The 18,080-nt window shown below is 36.8% G+C and overlaps 1 protein-coding gene across 1 annotated transcript; it reads left to right on the top strand.

Annotated features, from left to right (window-relative positions):
• Nucleotides 1–13,216: 13,216 nt before the first annotated feature.
• On the top strand, nt 13,217–17,205 carry C2H15orf61 (chromosome 2 C15orf61 homolog). Its single transcript, XM_044662404.1, has 2 exons — nt 13,217–13,620; nt 16,980–17,205. Exons 1-2 carry the CDS (start codon nt 13,278–13,280, stop codon nt 17,105–17,107), a joined length of 471 nt encoding a protein of 156 aa, XP_044518339.1. The 5' UTR covers nt 13,217–13,277; the 3' UTR covers nt 17,108–17,205.
• The last annotated feature ends 875 nt before the right edge of the window (nt 17,206–18,080 follow it).

Raw genomic sequence — 18,080 nt, 5'->3', positions numbered from 1 at the left:
GAGCAAATTGGGGGATATGGTATTCGGAAACTAAACAGGAAAATAGGATGAAAAACAATAAATAGTGATCATAATGATGAAAAAAAGTTCAAATCTCTAATAAGGGGTTCATTTCTCAAATACATAGAAAAATGAGTCAAACATATAAGAATACAAATCATCATTCCCCAACTGATAGTCAAAGGATATGAATAGTCAGTTCTCAAAGTAATTAGAACTCTCTAAAGTCATGTAAAAAAATGCTCAAAATTACTATTAATTAGAGAAATACAAATTAAAGCAACTCTGAGATACCACCCCACAGCTATCATATTGGTAGAATGAAAGAAAAGGAAAATGACAAAACTTGGAGAGGATGTGGGAAAATCGAGACACTAATGTACTGCAGGGGAGTTGTGAAATGATTCAACCATTCTGGAAAGCAATTTGGACCTATGTCCAATGGGCTATAAAACAGTACATAATTCAGCAATACCATTACTAGGTTTGTATCCCAAAGAGATTAATAAAACAAATAGGGGAAGGAACTGTATGTAAAAAAATTATTTAAAGCAGCCCCTTTTGCAGGAATAAAGAATTGGAAAGTGAGAGGATACCCATCAATTGAGAAATGGCTGAATAAGTTATAGCATATAATTATAATGGAATACTATTGTGCTTTAAGAAATGACTAGCAGGAGGAGCTCAGAAAAACCTAGAAAGACTTACATGAATTGAAGCAGAGGGAAATAAGCAGAACCAGGAGAATACCATACACGGTGACAGGAATACTGTACGATGAACAACTGTGAATAACTTTAGTATTCTCAGCAATAAAATGACCCAAAACAACCCCAATGGGCACATGATAAAAAGTGCTGTCTGATCCAGAGAAAGAACCCGATGGAGTATGAATCTAGACCAAAGAAAAATTTTCCCCTTTCTTATTTTTTTTGTTTTAGTTTCCTTCCACAAAAGGACTAATATGGAAAAATATTTTAAATTTTTGCACATATAAAATCTATATGAAATTGCTTACCATCTCAGTGGGGATGGAGGGAAGGAAAGAATTTGAGATTCAAAATTCTTTTTTAAATGTTAGAAACTATTTGTATATGTAATGGGGAAAAAATAAATTAAATTTTATAAAAGAAGCACCAGCTGATAGGGGAAAAAATGAATCAGGAAAGGTCAAGTTGTGAGAAATTTAAATGCTAGTTAGAGGAGTATGTATTTGATCCTACAGGTAATAGGGAGCTACTAGAGTTTATTGAGCAAGGAGATGACATAGTCTGACCTACATTTTAGAAATATTACTCTGGCAGCTGTATGAAAGGTGGATTATAAAGGAGAGAGACTTGAGGCAGAGAAACCAATTAGGTGGCAATTTTAAGTCCAAGTGAGACATAATAAGGACCTAACTAGGATGGTGTCCATTAAGCAGAGAGAGAGTAGAATCAACAAAATTTGGAAATCATCTCAAAATATGAGATGGATAAGAGTCAGGAGTCAAAGATGACTCCAAGGTTGAAAACCTGTGTAACTGAAAATATGGTAATACCTTCAATAGGGAAATTCAGAAGAGCAGTAGATTTGATGAGAAAGATTGAGTTTTGTTTTGGAAATGTGGCATTTAAGATGATTAAGGGATATCCAGCTAAGATCTTTTTAGCTGCTGGTCAAACTTCACCCCTTTCTGATGAGAAGAAATATAAAGCCAGGCAATTTAAAAGATTTTTGAGAGAAATTTTTATTTTACTTGATTTTTGCCTTAAACACTGACTTTACAATCTATCCTCTGTGTAAACTGCATGTCCATGCTGAACATACAATTGATTTGCAAAGGTTTCAAATTCCTCATTCTGCATCCCTTCTTTCAGATAATCACCTTTAAGATGAAGGGGTTCAGAGGAAAAAGCAAATTTATTCATATTGTAAAGAAAATGACAAACTAAAAACTTCAGTATCAACTAAAACTATATACGTGCCTTTCTCTCTCTCTCTCTCTCTCTCTCTCTCTCTCTCTCTCTCTCTCTCTCTCTCACACACACACACACACACAAAAAAAAAAAAAAACTTGATGTTGCAAAATAGAAATTTGAAGGTGACTGTTTCCATTATAAAATTATTCAAGGTCCCTTTAAATAGAGAGCTTCCTTAGGGCATGTAAATGTTTGTTTATAGATCATTAACTACCTGACAGAGTGGCTGGAGAAGGGGCAGTGAAACTTAAAGCTAAAGTATTAGTACTGAAGATTAACAATGAAGCTAAAGAAACTTGGATATTCAATAGGAAAACATGATTTCTTAAGCAAAAAATTTACTTACACATTTTTGTAGATAAATCTTTTGGTAAAGTATAACTACTGTACCCATGAAAAATCTCATATCTCTGGCTCTGAAGCCCCTTGCTAATTTTAACAGAATTGTTATGTGTGATTTGGGCTATAATCTGAAAATCACAGTCTGAGTTTTCACCAATGCAATATTCTACATACAGACCATACCAATCATATATGTAATAGCAAAAGCAATTAATTAACATGTAAGACTTTATAAATGACAAAAATGAATAAAAAAGTAGAGTCTTTGCCTTCTCCCATCTACAAATGAATATAAATCTTTTACAGGCTCTAAGGAATTATCAGAATCTAACCTTATCTTAATTTCCACTAATCCCATGGCAAAAGGGGGAATTCACTTGTTTAAGACTTCATGGTCCAGTGGCAAAAGCTTAGTTACTCAGTATTCTCTGCCCCCATGAAGTTCTCCATAATTCTACTGGAGCCAGCTGGGATCTATTGAAACTGGTACCATCAGAATTCCACTAGTGTTCCCAAATTCAGGGAATCCACAGCAGTTCTACTTAATAGGCTCCCCCTGCTGTCTTGCCACTTTGACCACAGATTATAATGTCCCTCTGCTCACTCCTATGAACTCCCTCTGGAAGCCCTAATTTTTTACTTCCTTTTTATTTTTTTTTTACTTTGACATGTGTAATGCAGGATTGCTAGCAGAAGCCTTTTGCTTTTGCAAATTCAACTGTAAGCAGCCCTGGCAGTTAGGGGTTTTAGAATGTTCAGAAAGGCAGTTGGAGCCTGAGACTATAAATAGTGCTGAAGTTCCAGCTGAGGGTTGGCTTTTGCCTGTTGGTTTGGGCTTTGACCTTTTGGCTTTTTGCCTGCTAGCTTTGAGCTTTTGGCTTTGCCTTGGCCTGTGCCTTTGTCTTTTGGGGCATTTGGACCTAGCTGATTTCTCTGGACCTCTCCCTGATCTCTCCATCTACATCCCTTAACCTAATCATCCCCTTTATTCCTCCCTATACCAAATTGCCTACTTATTCCATAACACACGTTTCTTCTATTCTCTATTTTTCCTTTTCTAAATTTGTTTCTCCTGAAGTGAGCCCTGTATCAAAGCAGAAGGCTACACAGGAATCCTGGGGCTTTTTCCAGTAAACACAAGATTCCTTGTCTCATTACTATGGTTACTTGAAGCTACATTAGAGAGCTCCCATTAAGGGTAAAGTAACCCTTGCCCTTACAACTCCCCCAACTGAAAAATAAATTGGAGTTCTTGCAAATCATATGAGATATACAGGTATATCCCAATGCATCTCTCATAAACAAACATCCATTACTTTGAAAATAGCATATGGACAATTATTCTAAATATATATAAGCCATATACAGGTACATAGAGCCTAACATTCATGTCAGAGCTACATGCAATAGACTGGATTCCATAGTGGTATGTAATATATAATATTCATTTATCCTAGATATCTGAGGACATATTCTTGCCCAGCCACTGACCCCCACTGCCCACTTGAACAGCGCTATCCTCTGGACCAGAAACCATGTTGTCCCTCCTGGGTGAGTTAATATACTCAGCTTTGGAAATGCTCCCTGGGGCTGAGCTTGACTGGCTAGTGATTAAGTATAAATTCACTTAACTGACTACATATCTAGTTATCCTCAGACAGTATTTCATCTCCATCCACCTTGGATATTTTGCCATTGTCCCTACTATGGGTTAATCCCACTTTTGATCTCTCATCCTGGGAACAGTAATCAAATCAATACAACCACTGCTTCTGGAAAGGATATGTCAATTGACTGCTCTATGGCTCAACTCATCATCATTCCTCTGATTCCCCAGACAAAACACTCTTCTCTGAGAAAAGAATATCACCCCTCTCCAAATGTATTGTCTCCCCGTATTGGAATGTCAGCTCCTTGAGGTAGGGACTTTCTCATATTTGACCCTGAGCAAGTCATTTAACCTCTTTTGGTGTCACTTTTTCATGTGTCACATCAAGAAAATAAAAGTGCCTACCTCAGAGGATTATTGAAAAGAGTAAATGAGACATTAAATGTAAAGCAGGCAAGGGAACAGGCACTGGTACCAATTATGCACCAGATGCCTTACAAATATTTCATCTGATTCTTACGACAACCCTAGGAGATAGGTGCTGTTATTATTTTCATTCTATACTTAAGGAAATTGAGGCAGAGTTTAGTGACATGTCCAATCACAGATATATCTAATAAATGTTGGATTTGAACTCAAGTGTTCTTGACACCAAACTAAGCACTCTAGCCACTTAGTCATTTGATTAACCAAAGCACTTTGTAAACCTTAAAGCAAGTTACAAATGTTAGCTATTATATCATCTCCATTGTCTAATATAGTACCTGGCACATAGTAGGTGATTAATAAATATTTTTCATTTATTCACCTCATGTTAATATACATGATATTAATTCTTTCAAAGGGGCCTTCTCCTTAACCACACCAGCAAGGAGGCCAATAGGCAGCTCAGTGGTTCAGCATCAGCACTCACCAGTGAAGCCAGGGACCTTCCCCTACCTACTCCTGAGCTTCCCTTGGAATAAAAGGGACAGGCTTCAGGGAATCCTTCCTCTTCTCCACTGCAATCACATTACCCACTTCCCCTTGAGTGCTAAAAACTCCTCTGATTTTCCTCTGCACTGGATCCCCACTCTACTCAGAACCTTAGACTCATTATTTCATTTCCAACAGTCACCTTCTCTACTATTAATTTCCAAGATCCACAGGGCTTTACTATATATCATCTACTACTTTGCCTGCCAGGCCTTCAGGGTCAGCTGGCCTTTTAATTAGCCATAACCAAACCCTCCTTTATATGTTGTCTTCTTTCATTAAATTGTGAGCTCCTTGAAAGTAGAGATTATCTCATTTTTCCATTTGTACTCTTGGCATCTAGTACAGTGCTTAGTATGAGCATTAATAAATACTTTTATTTCATTCCATTCAATGGATATTATTGGGATACAATGCAACCTCCACCTATATTACTCCTATGACAGCATATGTTGATGTGATCACTGGATTGATAAACTAGGCAGATTGTGGTATCTCATCATCAGTTCTGTACCCTCAGCTATCTGTTCCAACCTTGAACCTATGAAAAATCCAGTCTGACAACTGTTATCTCTAGCTATTTATAAGACATGTTATCTAGGTAGCTTCCTTTCTTATCCGTAATATTTGGTGGGAAATAAATGACCTCTGAATTCAACAATCCACCATGTTTGGGCAGAGATTCCTCTCAGACCAAGACAATCCTAATAAATTTCCCTAACCCCAAAGGGAGCACCAATATGCAGTTTCATCATCTGAATTTTGAAGCAGATATTGGATACATGATGATCATCTGGCAACAAATGTCCATTTACAATTATTGGATGGGTCTTTTCCTATTGGTAGTAGGTGATGCGACGCATCATTTTTGTAAGGTTTCAATCATTCTCTGGGGCTATTTTGCATGGAGGCAGATTACTTAATCTTCCAACTATTTGGTATTGAGTAGCTCTCTATACTATCTTGTGTTTTCCCTAGAAGCTGAGTTTTCATAGCAGAATTTTAAGCCCATTTGGATTTACTTACAATGACCTTGAGCACAACACTACTTTTTCTTTTCTAAGCTACAGCCATAATTATGTCATAAGCCTCTTTCAACGACTCTCACAATAAAGAAATGTACTGAATGTGAGTCTTCATACCCTCTCCATCTTCTAAGGTTTCAAAACTCAGATCAATATACAAACATATTAGCTGGTACAGAGGAGAGCCAGTGGCATCCTTCTTGGTGGCTTACCTGCTGGCTCCACTGTTTCTTTGGTTCAGGCCTCATAGTCTTCAGCATATTCTGTGGTGTGAGTTACATGCTTTGCCTTTGAAACTCCTTAAGGATGGGAAAATATAGTCCTAGATTCCTTGATTCTTGCCAAGGCTAGTGCATCTTTGAGTAGATTATTGCCCCAAATCATTCCTTAAAGTAGATGTGTAATAACCAGTCATCATTTTCATTCTCACTTTCATTCCATCATCCATTCATTAATGTATGACATTCCTTTGATGGACCAAACATTGTGTAAGGTGCAAGAGATTACTTCTTGCTCCTGAGGAACTTATACTCTGTGCAGGGAACAACATGTAAATAAAAATAAGAACCAAAGTAATAGGGAGGAGAAAGCACTGACAATCAAGGAGGTTCAGGAAAAGCTTTAGGGGGCAGCTGATTTGATCCTTGAAGGAAACAGAGGATTCAAAGAAGTAGAGGTGAAGACAGAAGGCATTCCAGGCTTGAGGAAATGACTTATAAAGGTATGGAGAGACAGAAGATCATGTACAGGGAACAGCAAATAGGCTGGTTTGACTGAAACATCATGATCACTACCATTACCTCCAATGTCATCATCAAACATTCAGTACTATGATGCACTGGAGATACCAAGAAAAATCAGACACATTATCTAACACAAGGGAGATTAGAGGCAGCTTTGCTGATATAAAAAGAAATGAATAATAATGTAGTGTATAAGGCAAATGGTACAATTGAAAGAGCACTGGATTTGGGACCAAAAGGTCTTAGATCACATAATCTAGATGCATAAGTAGAAGACTATACAAAAAGGAGCAAGGGGTGAGAGGAATAGATGACACGTAAACCTCACCTTCATTTGAACTGGTCAAAGGAGGATAGACATGTACAAAGTTTGATACAGAAATAAATTTCATTCAATAGGGAAGAGAGAGGAATAGTGAAAAGGAGGAGAAGAAGAGAGGAATAAGGGGAAGGGTAGATTTAGAGAAGGATCAGTCATAAGCAAAATGAACTAATTTCAGAGACTAAATAAAGAAGAGGATTTTTTAAAAGAAGGAAAAAAGGTAAGAACCTATTCTCTGGGGTCAAGGGATAGACAAGAGGGGCAGGGGAGCATAAGCAAATTGTATCAAGCATAGAAGACTAGTGCTAAAGGACACTTCTCACATACGTCTTTCTTTGTAAAGTGAGGGCTAGAAGCAAAGAGATGAAAAAGTAAAAGAGAAAAGAATAGAGGAAATATACAAGTAATAATCATAACTATGAATAAGGAATGGATAAAATCACTCATAAAAAATAATAGTAAAATTGTTACAGAAAACAGAAACAATACATTGCTTATGAAACACTCCTAGAAATAATAAAGTCAGGGGTACTGATGTGGTTCAGTGGAAAGAGAGCCAGGCCTGGAGATAGAAGGCCCTGGGATCAGATTTGGCCTCAGAAACTTCCTAGCTGTGCTGTGTGATCCTGGGCAAGTCACTTAATTCCATTTGCCTAGCCCTTACTGCTCTTCTGCCTTGGAATCCATACCTAGTACTAATTCTGAGACAGAAGTTAAGGGTTTAAAAAAAAAGAATAATAAAGTTAAAATAAAGAACTAGAGCAAAATAAATTATGCTTAAGTTGCAGTTAAAATGGTAGGAACAGCAATCATAATCTTAGACAAAGCAACAGGAAAAAATAGATTTGATTAAAATAAATAAACAAGGAAACTACATTACACTGAAATGTACCATAGGCGATGAGTTAATAACAATCTATAGCATATATCCACCAAATGACATAGCATCTGAATACTGAAGGAAAAGCTAAATAACTTACAGAGAGAAACAGTACAAATAAAACAATAGATAATATCATCATCCCTCTTTCAAATCTAGACAAATATAACCAAGAAATATACAAGAATCAAGGACTGCCATAACATTTTAGAAAAGTTAGATATAATAGCCTTCTGATTATTTTTGGATGGGAAAACACATATTTCTCAGCAATGCATGACACTTTCAAAAAAATCAGTCATGAATTAGGGCATAAAACCTCACAAACATATGTTAAAATAACAGTGATATTAAACACATCCTTTACTGTGTTTTCACACAATGCAATGAAAATTATATTTAATAATAGTCCATTAAAGAAAGGATAAAAAATTAATTGGAGAGTAAATAATTTAACCCTAAAGAATTGATAGGTCAAACAAATCAGAGTAATAATAGATAACTTCATTAATGATGACAATAAAAGAATATGCCAAAATCTGTGTGTTTCAGTTAAAAGCAGTACTTGAAGGAAATTTCACTAAGCACTATAATCAATAAAAGAAAGAACAAATTAAAAACTTGGGCATATCTCTAAAAAAAATCTTAGAAAAACAGCAAGCTAAAAACTCTAATTAAACAACAAATTAGAAATTTTGAAAATCAAAGAAGAGATTCACAAAATTGAAAGCAAGAAGGAAATTCTTCATTTGATTAATAAATGAAAGTAGAACCTGCTTTTTTAATCAGTAAAAAAAATAAAATATCACATCATAAACAAATTAGAGGAATAATGAAAAAAAATTTTGCATCTATGATGAGAATAATTCATGTCCAAATAAAGGAAAGGGTTGCCAATGATATGCTCGACAGTTTTACTATATAAAATTTAAAAAATTTTGCACACATTGAATGAAAACAGCTAAAATTAGGAAAAAATAACTGGCAGAAATCTTTGCAAAAAGCTTCTCTGATAATCTCATTTCTAAAGTGTGTTAGGTACTTCTTCAAATTGATAAGAATAAGAGCCATTCTCCAACTAACAAATGGTTAATAGATATAAACAGACAGTTTCCAAGAAGAAATCCAAGCTATCAATATTCTTTGGAATACTAAACACTGAGGATTAGATAAATGCAATTAAAGAAACTGAGGTTTCTACTCCTCAATAATCAGACTGATAAAATGGCACCTGTTGGAGGGGCAATGGGAAACAGGCACTGATGGCACTGGTAGTAAAACTGCAAATTAGTCCAGCCATTCTGGAAAGCAATATGGAACTAGGACACAAAAGTCTATGGCCCAATAATTGGCCTATACTACCAAAGAAAGAAGAAAGGATCCTATATGTACACAAATATTTATAGCAACTCTTTTTGTGGTCACAAAGAATTGGAAACTAAGGAGATGCTCATCAATTACGGAAGAGCAGAATAGAGTATAGAATATGAACGTAATTAAATAGTTTTGTATTATAAGAAATAATAAAGACAATAAAGGGGATAGTTTAAGAAAAACTTAGAAAGACTTACATGATCTGATATAGTGCAAAGTTGACAAAGCAGGACAATTTATAAACTCTTTGATGTCAGGAATTGTCTTTTGCCTCTTTTTGCATCTTTAGCACTTAGCAGTTTCTGGAATATAGCAGGTGCTTAATAAAGGTTTATCAATTGATATATCCATAGCAACAGTGAAAAAAGTATGAAAACTTAAGAAATCAAGACAATCCATTGAATAACCATAATTCCATAAAACCAATAATGAAAAATGCCTCCTGCCAGAGAGATGATTGGCTAAATATGAAGACTGAGACACATATTTTTAAGTGTAGCCAATATAGGAATTTTATTTGCTTAACTATGAATATTTATTGCAAAAGTCTTCTCTTTCTCCTCCACCTTCTTCCTGGGAAGGGGGATTGTCACCAAGGGCTAGTGAGATCTAGAAAGGTTTCATGGAGGGCATGGAACTAGAAAGGGTAGGACTAAGACAAGTAGAGAGGATGGGGAAAGGTGTGTGACAGTAGAAATTGAGCACAGGCTTGGCTGCAATGTGGTCGGTAGGTTTGAGGAACAAACACCAGTTGGATGGAAATGGATTATATGTATACAGAAGTATAAAGTTGGAGATATGAGTAGGGACTGAATTGTAGAGGGTCTTGAAAGGCAAGCTTAGAAATTTAGATTTTTCCCTGTATGGTATTGGGAGCTAGGGGCACCTTGTCTGTTTATATTTAGTAATAACCATTATTACAGGGAGGCAGTGGCAGAAAGAGTACTGGAAGACTCAACCACAATGAACTAGCTTTCTGACCATGAGAAAATCTTTTACATTCTCTGAGTCTCAATTTCCTCTTCTGTCAAATGAATATAATAATAGCTCAAAATTGTTGTGAAAATCAAAAGGTCAATTAAGCAAGCAGGCCTTGTTAAATATCTACTCTATTCCAGGTACTATCCTAGGTACTAGGGATAGGAAGACAAAAATTAAATATATTCTGCCTTCCAAAAATTTACATTCTGTAGGGAGAGAAAAAAATATATGCACATATAAGTATATAGAAAAAAGTATTATACATAAAAAGAAATAGTCCTAAATTGTAAAGTACTTTATGAATACAAATTATTATTAGCAATTTGTTATTGTTAGTCATTTCAGTTATGTCTGACTCTTCATAATATCATCTGGGGTTTTCTTGGCTAAGATACTATAATATTTTGCCATTTCCTTTTCCAGTTCATTTTACAGGTGAGGAAACTGAGGCAAAGAGCGTTAAGTGACTTGTCCAGGGTCATATAATGTCTGAAGCCAGTTTTAAACTCAGGTCTTCCTAACTCCAAGCCTGCCACTCTATCCATGACACCATGTAGCCGCTCATTATTAGCAATAGTAATTAATAAACCCTCAGCCATATTTACCCCTCCAAACTAAACTTCTTTTTTAATGTTCTTCTTCAACCATGGAAGGAAGTCTAGTACAATAGAAAGTATGCCAAACTTGGAGTTTGAGGGACTTGGTTTCAATCATGCCTCTGCCTTTTGTTACCTATGTGACTTGGGCAAGTCTCTTCATTTCTCTGGATCTCATTTCCCTGAAATATAAAATGAAGAGGTTGGATTAGATGGCCTCTAACATCGCTTTGTAACTATAATCCAATTAAACTCTTAGGAGATGACAATTGATTCAAAGGAAAAGAAAAATGAATGACAAGAGACAACATTATTCATGTTCCTCCCTGCCTGCCTTTTCTGCAATGATTAAAGGTGAAAGATTTTAACAGCATAAATAGACTTAGTTACAAAATTATATCTATTTCCCCCAGCACCTTAGAGATTGAACGAGGTAGTTTTAGGGCAAAGTTTGGGAAACATCCCATTACAAAGTAGATTATCTCAAAAGACTAATATAAACACTGTATTTTAAAAATATAAATAAAACAACACAGCTAAGTAAATGTTGTACAGTTGTGTCTGATCCTTCATGATCCCAATTGGGTCTTTTCTTGGCAAAGTTACTAGGGTGGTTTGTCATTTCCATGTCTAGTTCATTTTGCAGATGAGGAAACTGAGGCAAACAGGGTGAAATGATTTGCCTTGCCCAGGGCTATATAGCTAGTAAATATCTGAGGCCATATTTGAACTCATAAAGATGTGTCTTCCTGACTCCAGGCCTGGCTTTCTATCTATAATGCTGCCTGGCTACCTACTATCTAAGTAAATATGTAGAGTCATAATGGACTTTTAAATATCAGCAATCAATTGCTGCATTCTCCTACAAACTCTCACTTAAAAACAAATGTAGGGTGGAATTCATCTTATGAGAAGAGATTTGCTATCTTGAAGATGACATGAGGAAGTAGGAAGAGAACACTAATAAAGTTATGCTTAAAGAAAATGCAACAGATTAAGCCCATCTGGTTTTGTGTTTTCCTTGGATTTAATCGGATTAATCTCCCTGAAGACACTTTTTTATGCATCTCAGGTATACTTATTAAGTGCTTGGTGTACAATGTGATCTTCTGAGGGTAATATATAATGATAATTGATTTTATTGGGTGCTTTAAAGTTTGTAGAGATCTTTACAAACATCTCATATGATCAAGTACCAACTAATTATAGAATCATAGATCTAGAGAGGGAGGAGACCTCAGAAGCCATGTAGTCCAACTCCTTCATTTTACACATAAGAAATCTTTGGACCAGGGAGTTTAAATAAACTCTCCTAATTTAAAAGTAGAAATTCAAACAGGGGGTTTAAATAAACTCTCCTAATTTAAAACTAGAAATTCAAAATCAATTTTCCCCGTTGTTGTGCCATGTTGCCTCAACAAAAAATTAAAATAACCCTCCTCAAGGAACTTACAATCTACTAGAAGTGAATGTGGAAATATAAACAAAACTAGAATGCATATTGGAATATGATAAAAATAGGAGAGGTACCCGAAAAATGAGTTTAGATGGAGGGACTGGAAGTGCAGGGTCAAGTTACCATTTGGGCTGGATCTTTGAGAATGGGTGAGCATAGCAACAGATAGAAATGAAGGATATTCTAGACTCTGAGAACTATGTGAATAAAAAGGCAGAGTCCAAGGTAGAAATGGTGCTGATGGCATCCTAATTTTATAATACATTTTTATAAGCTTTTCCCCACACTAGAACAAGGGCAGAGGTTATGTTTTTGTCCTCATATCACTAATCTAGAATAGGATCCCTAGCCTTGCACGTGATTACTTATATAATTGTTAATGCTGTTGATTGATTCATTTGATAAACCTCTAACTGGAGCGTGGGAATATCCTGGGAAGAACTGGCTTGAAATGGGGCTCGAAAGGTAAGAGGAAGGCAGATTGTGGGGAGAGGTCTTGAAGTCGACCACAGGTTCTGGGCAGTCATTCAAAGTCGTACGAACCGGATAGGTCATGGTCAGAAGCATGAGGAATGGACTGCACAACAGCAGAAAGAATGGCCATTCCAAGGCCCTAGAGGACCAACGCCTCCTCTCCCTCTTTTGTCGGGGATTGGGAAAGGTCTTCCGTCACGAATTCTCTCTCACGGTTACTGGAGTCCTCTGACTCTACCTGGCTTCCCATCTAGAGAACATTCCTTATATCCGAGGCGAGTGCGCGTGGTTCTGCACGTGCCGGTTGGACTCAGGGTCAGGTCCCAGGCGAACTCCCAGTTCCTTGGCAGGCGCAGGGCTTTGCGCACGCGCTCAGATTACCTCGCCGAGGGAGGGAATGGAAAGAATAGGGGCGGGGGTACAGGAGAGGGCACCACGCGCATGTGCAATCTTGAGCGCCTGCCCCTAACGTGGGGTGGGGGGAGCTCGCGGTTCTTCCCGCTGAGGGGTGGGGGGCGGTCCCCGGGGGAGGGACGCCCATGGAATTACTGAGGCGTGCTCACGAGGCCGCCCTGCGGCTGGTGCTACGGCTAAGCCCCCGAGCCTCGGCCCGGGGCCCCAAGCCCCGCGCCTCAGAGGTGCTGACCCAGCATCTGCTGCAGCGACGGCTGCCTCACTGGACCTCTTTCTGCGTCCCCTACAGCGCTGTGCACAATGACCAGTTCGGCCTCTCCCATTTCAACTGGGCGGTGCAGGGAGCCAACTATCACATCCTGCGCACCGGCTGCTTCCCCTTCATCAAGTACCACTGCTCCAAGGCGCCCTGGCAGGATCTAGGCCAGCAGGACCAGTTCTTCACTGCGCTGAAAGTCATCAACCTGGGTGAGGGAGGTGCTGTGGGAAGGAGTAGGGTGTGGGGGGCGGAGAAGGAGAAGGCCAGGAGAGAGGAAACCACTACGAGTCCCGCCCCCTCGTTTTGCCCCGCCCTCTCCGCTGTGCCGCCCCAATCTCTCGTCCGCCTATCACCTTCCTGGGGCAGGCCTCTCATTTTCTTTATTCCATAAATAGTCCATAAAAGGTGTGGGTCATTCCACAGGGATTGGAGGGGAGAAAGTGAGGGGAATGGAAATCTTTCCCCGGAAAAAGTGGGTTTGAAATAGACTTCTTCCCTAGCAGGATAGTCCACGTCGTTTATACCAGTAAAAACCGGTTCCCCACTAAGATAACTTAAAGTATGTGCTTCGTTATTAGGGAATCTGAACCGCGGGTCCAAGAACCTGGATTTTTGCCTTTTTACATTTTAATAACCGGCAAATCAAAGTCAAAAATCAACTACTAAATGTCTACTGTGTGCCAGGCACTGTGCTAAACGCAGGGAATCCCTAGAGAGGAAAAAACTGTACTTACCCTCCAGGAGTTTACAATCAATATAACTTAGTTTCTCTTGTAATACGAAGTTTATTCAGTGCATTTAAAAACATCCTGTGAGAGGTGCCTTGGACTTCCTCTACATACCACACAGAAGAGAACTCCTAATCTACATTGACATAAAATCCTAGCAGTTTCTTTTGTGAGACAAAGGCAGGAAATTGATTTTCTTGATCTTTAGTTTCACTGGGTAGTTTTTTTCCAACACAAGGTTTATTGAAAGAAATTTAGCACTTTTTTTTCTATTCTGTTTTGGTGAGGCTTTCAGATATTGGGGAATTCAGAGTGCGATTTGATACTCATCACTCAACAAAATTTATTAAAAATTTACTGTGTGACAGGCATCTGTGCCAGTGGCTGGGGTTTCCAGCACAAAGAATAAAAAAATATTTACCAGTAAGGCTACAAATTTACATTCTTGGATTAGGTGGAGTGTGGCACTGATTGGTTCAGATATAGATTTTACCTGTTGGTGAAAAGTTTATAAATCTAAAGGTATTTTGAATCTATCAACAAAGATGATATTTAGGCACAGGAATCAGTTCATTTAAAGTTGAGGTATTTGGAGGCCCCCAAAATGCTATCCAACTAGTTGTCATATTTTTTAAGAATAAAAACTGCGGTACATCTGATTAGTTGTATTGTGCTAATACTGCTATAGCCTGATAGGTAATTAAATTTAAATATTGCACATGTATATTTATGATAACTGCATAAGTTAACTATAGGAATTATGAAATAGTGTTCCAGGAGAGCTATTATAGGTTCTGTCAGGTATTAATGAAAATAATTTGCTAAGTATAGGCTGCAGATGAAGAACTCTAAAAATATTTTTACTATTTATTTGGATAATAGAATATTTCAAGGGTTCTAGACCTTAATAGTAATCATCAAGGTTTTCTAAATGCTGCTGTAGCTGAAAAAAAAAATTCATTATGTGATAGGTAGCCTCCTTCAACTGGCCCTAACTACATATACATTAATTTGGGGGGTCATTGTGAAGGGTTTCCAACTTGATAGGCCCTGTCAGAGTTTGTGCGTCACTTGCACAGTTGTCCAGAGTCCAAGACTGACTATGTGGGTCATTATAATAAAAAGTGAAGCATTCAAGTAAAACTCTTGTAAAGTTAAAGATTTTACTGATTTGCAAAACATTTAAACCAGCACCATGTGCTTGACTGTATCTAGAGACACAAAGGAAGCTCCCCTTGCCTTCCAGGAGTTTACTTTCTACAGAAGAAAAATAAATCCTTCTACCTCTATGTAAAAAATAAAAGGTTAGATCTTATGGCCAGAGGTTTCGTGTTAGTTTAGGTCACAAGCTGAAAATAATAATTTTGAAAGGTACTGTTGTAACTCTAATTTCACTTGAGATGGGAAGAGGCCATATCTGTTAACAAGAGTTAAGTTTCAGAAGGCCTCCATCTGTCAAGGCTGGCTGATGTTGCTTCTTAGGGTAAAGCTATGGACCTAATCTGTGATGATGTTGTTCATTGGCAGAGGAAACTAGGCCCTTAAGAACTTCTTCACCAGTGCGGGTATGGCATCAATTATAGGCCTAGAGAGTTGTTCACTCAGGAGTGCACATGACACGTGTCCCTTATAGAAAAGGAGGAAAATTATCACTTTGGTTTGTTGATCTTAATACTATCCGGATATAAAAAGTGGTTTTCTATATTTACAACTTATAGTTCATTTGTTTTATTTCCTTTCCCCAAAGTACATATATAATAATATATGTTAATTTTAGTAATATGCAATATGTTTGCATACTCCCCAAATTTAAACATGTTATACATTTGCATAGATATATCTTGTATTTTTCCATTAATTATTTTAGAATGTAAGCTAAGAAAAGGTAGGAAGTGTGATTTTTACTTCATGAGTTTAGTATTATTGCCATTTGCATAGAGATGCTTAATAAGTGTCATTGGATGTGTTTATTTTCATGTATCCTAAATAGGAAATAATTTCACTAATACTTTTAAAATTTTGATCAAAGATATTTATAGTCAGTCTATATAATTTAATTCTATTTGAAATCAACTGAAATAGAAGGTTGTTTTTCAGTTGCAATTATAAAATACTATAATTATATTTTTCTCAAAAATATGGATAAATTCTCAAAATTGTTTTAACTTAAGTTTAAAAGACAGATATTCAGGGGGCAACTGGGTAGCTCACTGGATTAAGAGCCAGGCCTAGAGACGGGAAGTCCTATGTTCAAGTCTGGCCTCAGAACACTTCCCAGCTGTGTGACCCTGGGCAAGTCACTTGACCCCCATTGCCTACTCTTACCACTCTTCTGCCTTGGAGCCAATACACAGTAAGTGTTTAAAAAAAAAAAAGACAGATATTTGGTCTGAGTTGAAAAATTATTTTCGCTATCAGTTTCATTGTCTGTGTTGAAGAGCTAAAGAGCCTTAATAATTTAAACATCAAGACAAATAATAAGAGATCTTATCTAGGACAATTAAATATATCATTCTGTATAGGAATATATAATTCCTTCCTAAGGATTGTGAGGAAATGATTTACTGTTTGTAAACTTCCTTGAACTTTTCAGATAGATAGGGGGAAAAAGCTGTTTAGACCTATAAAATTTTCACCAACATTGTTTATTCAAAGAGATGATACATGAGCTGACATCCTGAACATTGCTTTAGGTACTTTAGAACACTGGTTGGTTGACATAATAAAATTTTCAGTTGAAGTTCCTAGATGATTGGAACTCTCTTTTTTATTCTATTCTGTATATAATAATTTATCCATATTTAGCAAATGTTGACGATATTTGTTCATTTCTCTTCTAGGCATTCCAACTTTATTATATGGACTTGGCTCCTGGTTATTTGCCAGAGTCACAGAGACTGTTCATACCAGTTATGGACCAATAACAATCTATTTTCTAAATAAAGAAGATGAAGGTGCCATGTACTAGAAAACCATACATTGAGGAACACAACTGCTAGTGACTGGTTTTCTCATCTGCATAAATATAATATTTATTTTTGATCCCTTAAAATAAAACTTTTTTTAAAACCCTTTTTCTTTTCATTTGTTTCTTTAAGATAAATCATTGCCCTTAAGAGGGTTAGCTTTTCATAGGTTGATATACATATATATGTTGCTTACTTTATTCATCTGGTAGGAACTTCAAACCTGTGGAGGTTTATAATGCTATTTTTTTTCCTAAAGCTAGGTAAATGTCAGATTTAAAAAATTATAATGAATACAAATTCCTACTACATATTTGCAATTTTAATAAACTCTTTAAAGATAAAAACCTGAACTAAGTCGAAGGAGAACCTTTACTGAAGACTTGAAGTAACACAAAGCTGAAGGATGATTTGAAAATCATTTCTAGGTCATTAGCTATAGGAAATGTGACAATGAATTCTAAGTAGAGCATAAAATCCAGATTGCTCAAGTGTTTGATTCAAGGCTAAATATTTTAAAGGCTTTGAACTATACCGTGCAATAACAATTATGCTTTCCTATTATGGATTCAAGTCTACATTCATTAAGTATATAATATAATAATAATTGGCATGCATATAGCACTAAGGTTTACAAAGTATTTTGTATATGTTCCCAGTTGCATACATTGCCATTTGATCCTTACAACAAATCTGTGACGTTGGTACTATAATTATTCCTAATAGAATAGAAAAATGAGGCTGGAGGAGAGGGTAGATGATTTGCCTATGGTTATACAGTTAGTAATTTTCAAAGGTAGTATTTGAACCCAAGTCTTTCCAAAGATTAAGGCAGCAAGGTTGCTCTTTGGATAGAATGCTGGGCTGAGAGGCAAAAAGTTGTTATTCAGTCATTTTCAGTGGTGTTGGACTCTTCTTGACTCTGACCCCTTTTGGGGTTTTCTTGGCAAAGATCCTGGAGTGGTTTGCCATTTC

The sequence above is a fragment of the Gracilinanus agilis genome, chromosome 2 (assembly GCF_016433145.1).
Source record: "Gracilinanus agilis isolate LMUSP501 chromosome 2, AgileGrace, whole genome shotgun sequence".
NCBI lineage: Eukaryota > Metazoa > Chordata > Mammalia > Didelphimorphia > Didelphidae > Gracilinanus > Gracilinanus agilis.
The sequence above is the reverse complement of the archived record's forward strand: the minus strand, read 5'-3'. Positions and strand labels throughout refer to the sequence as shown.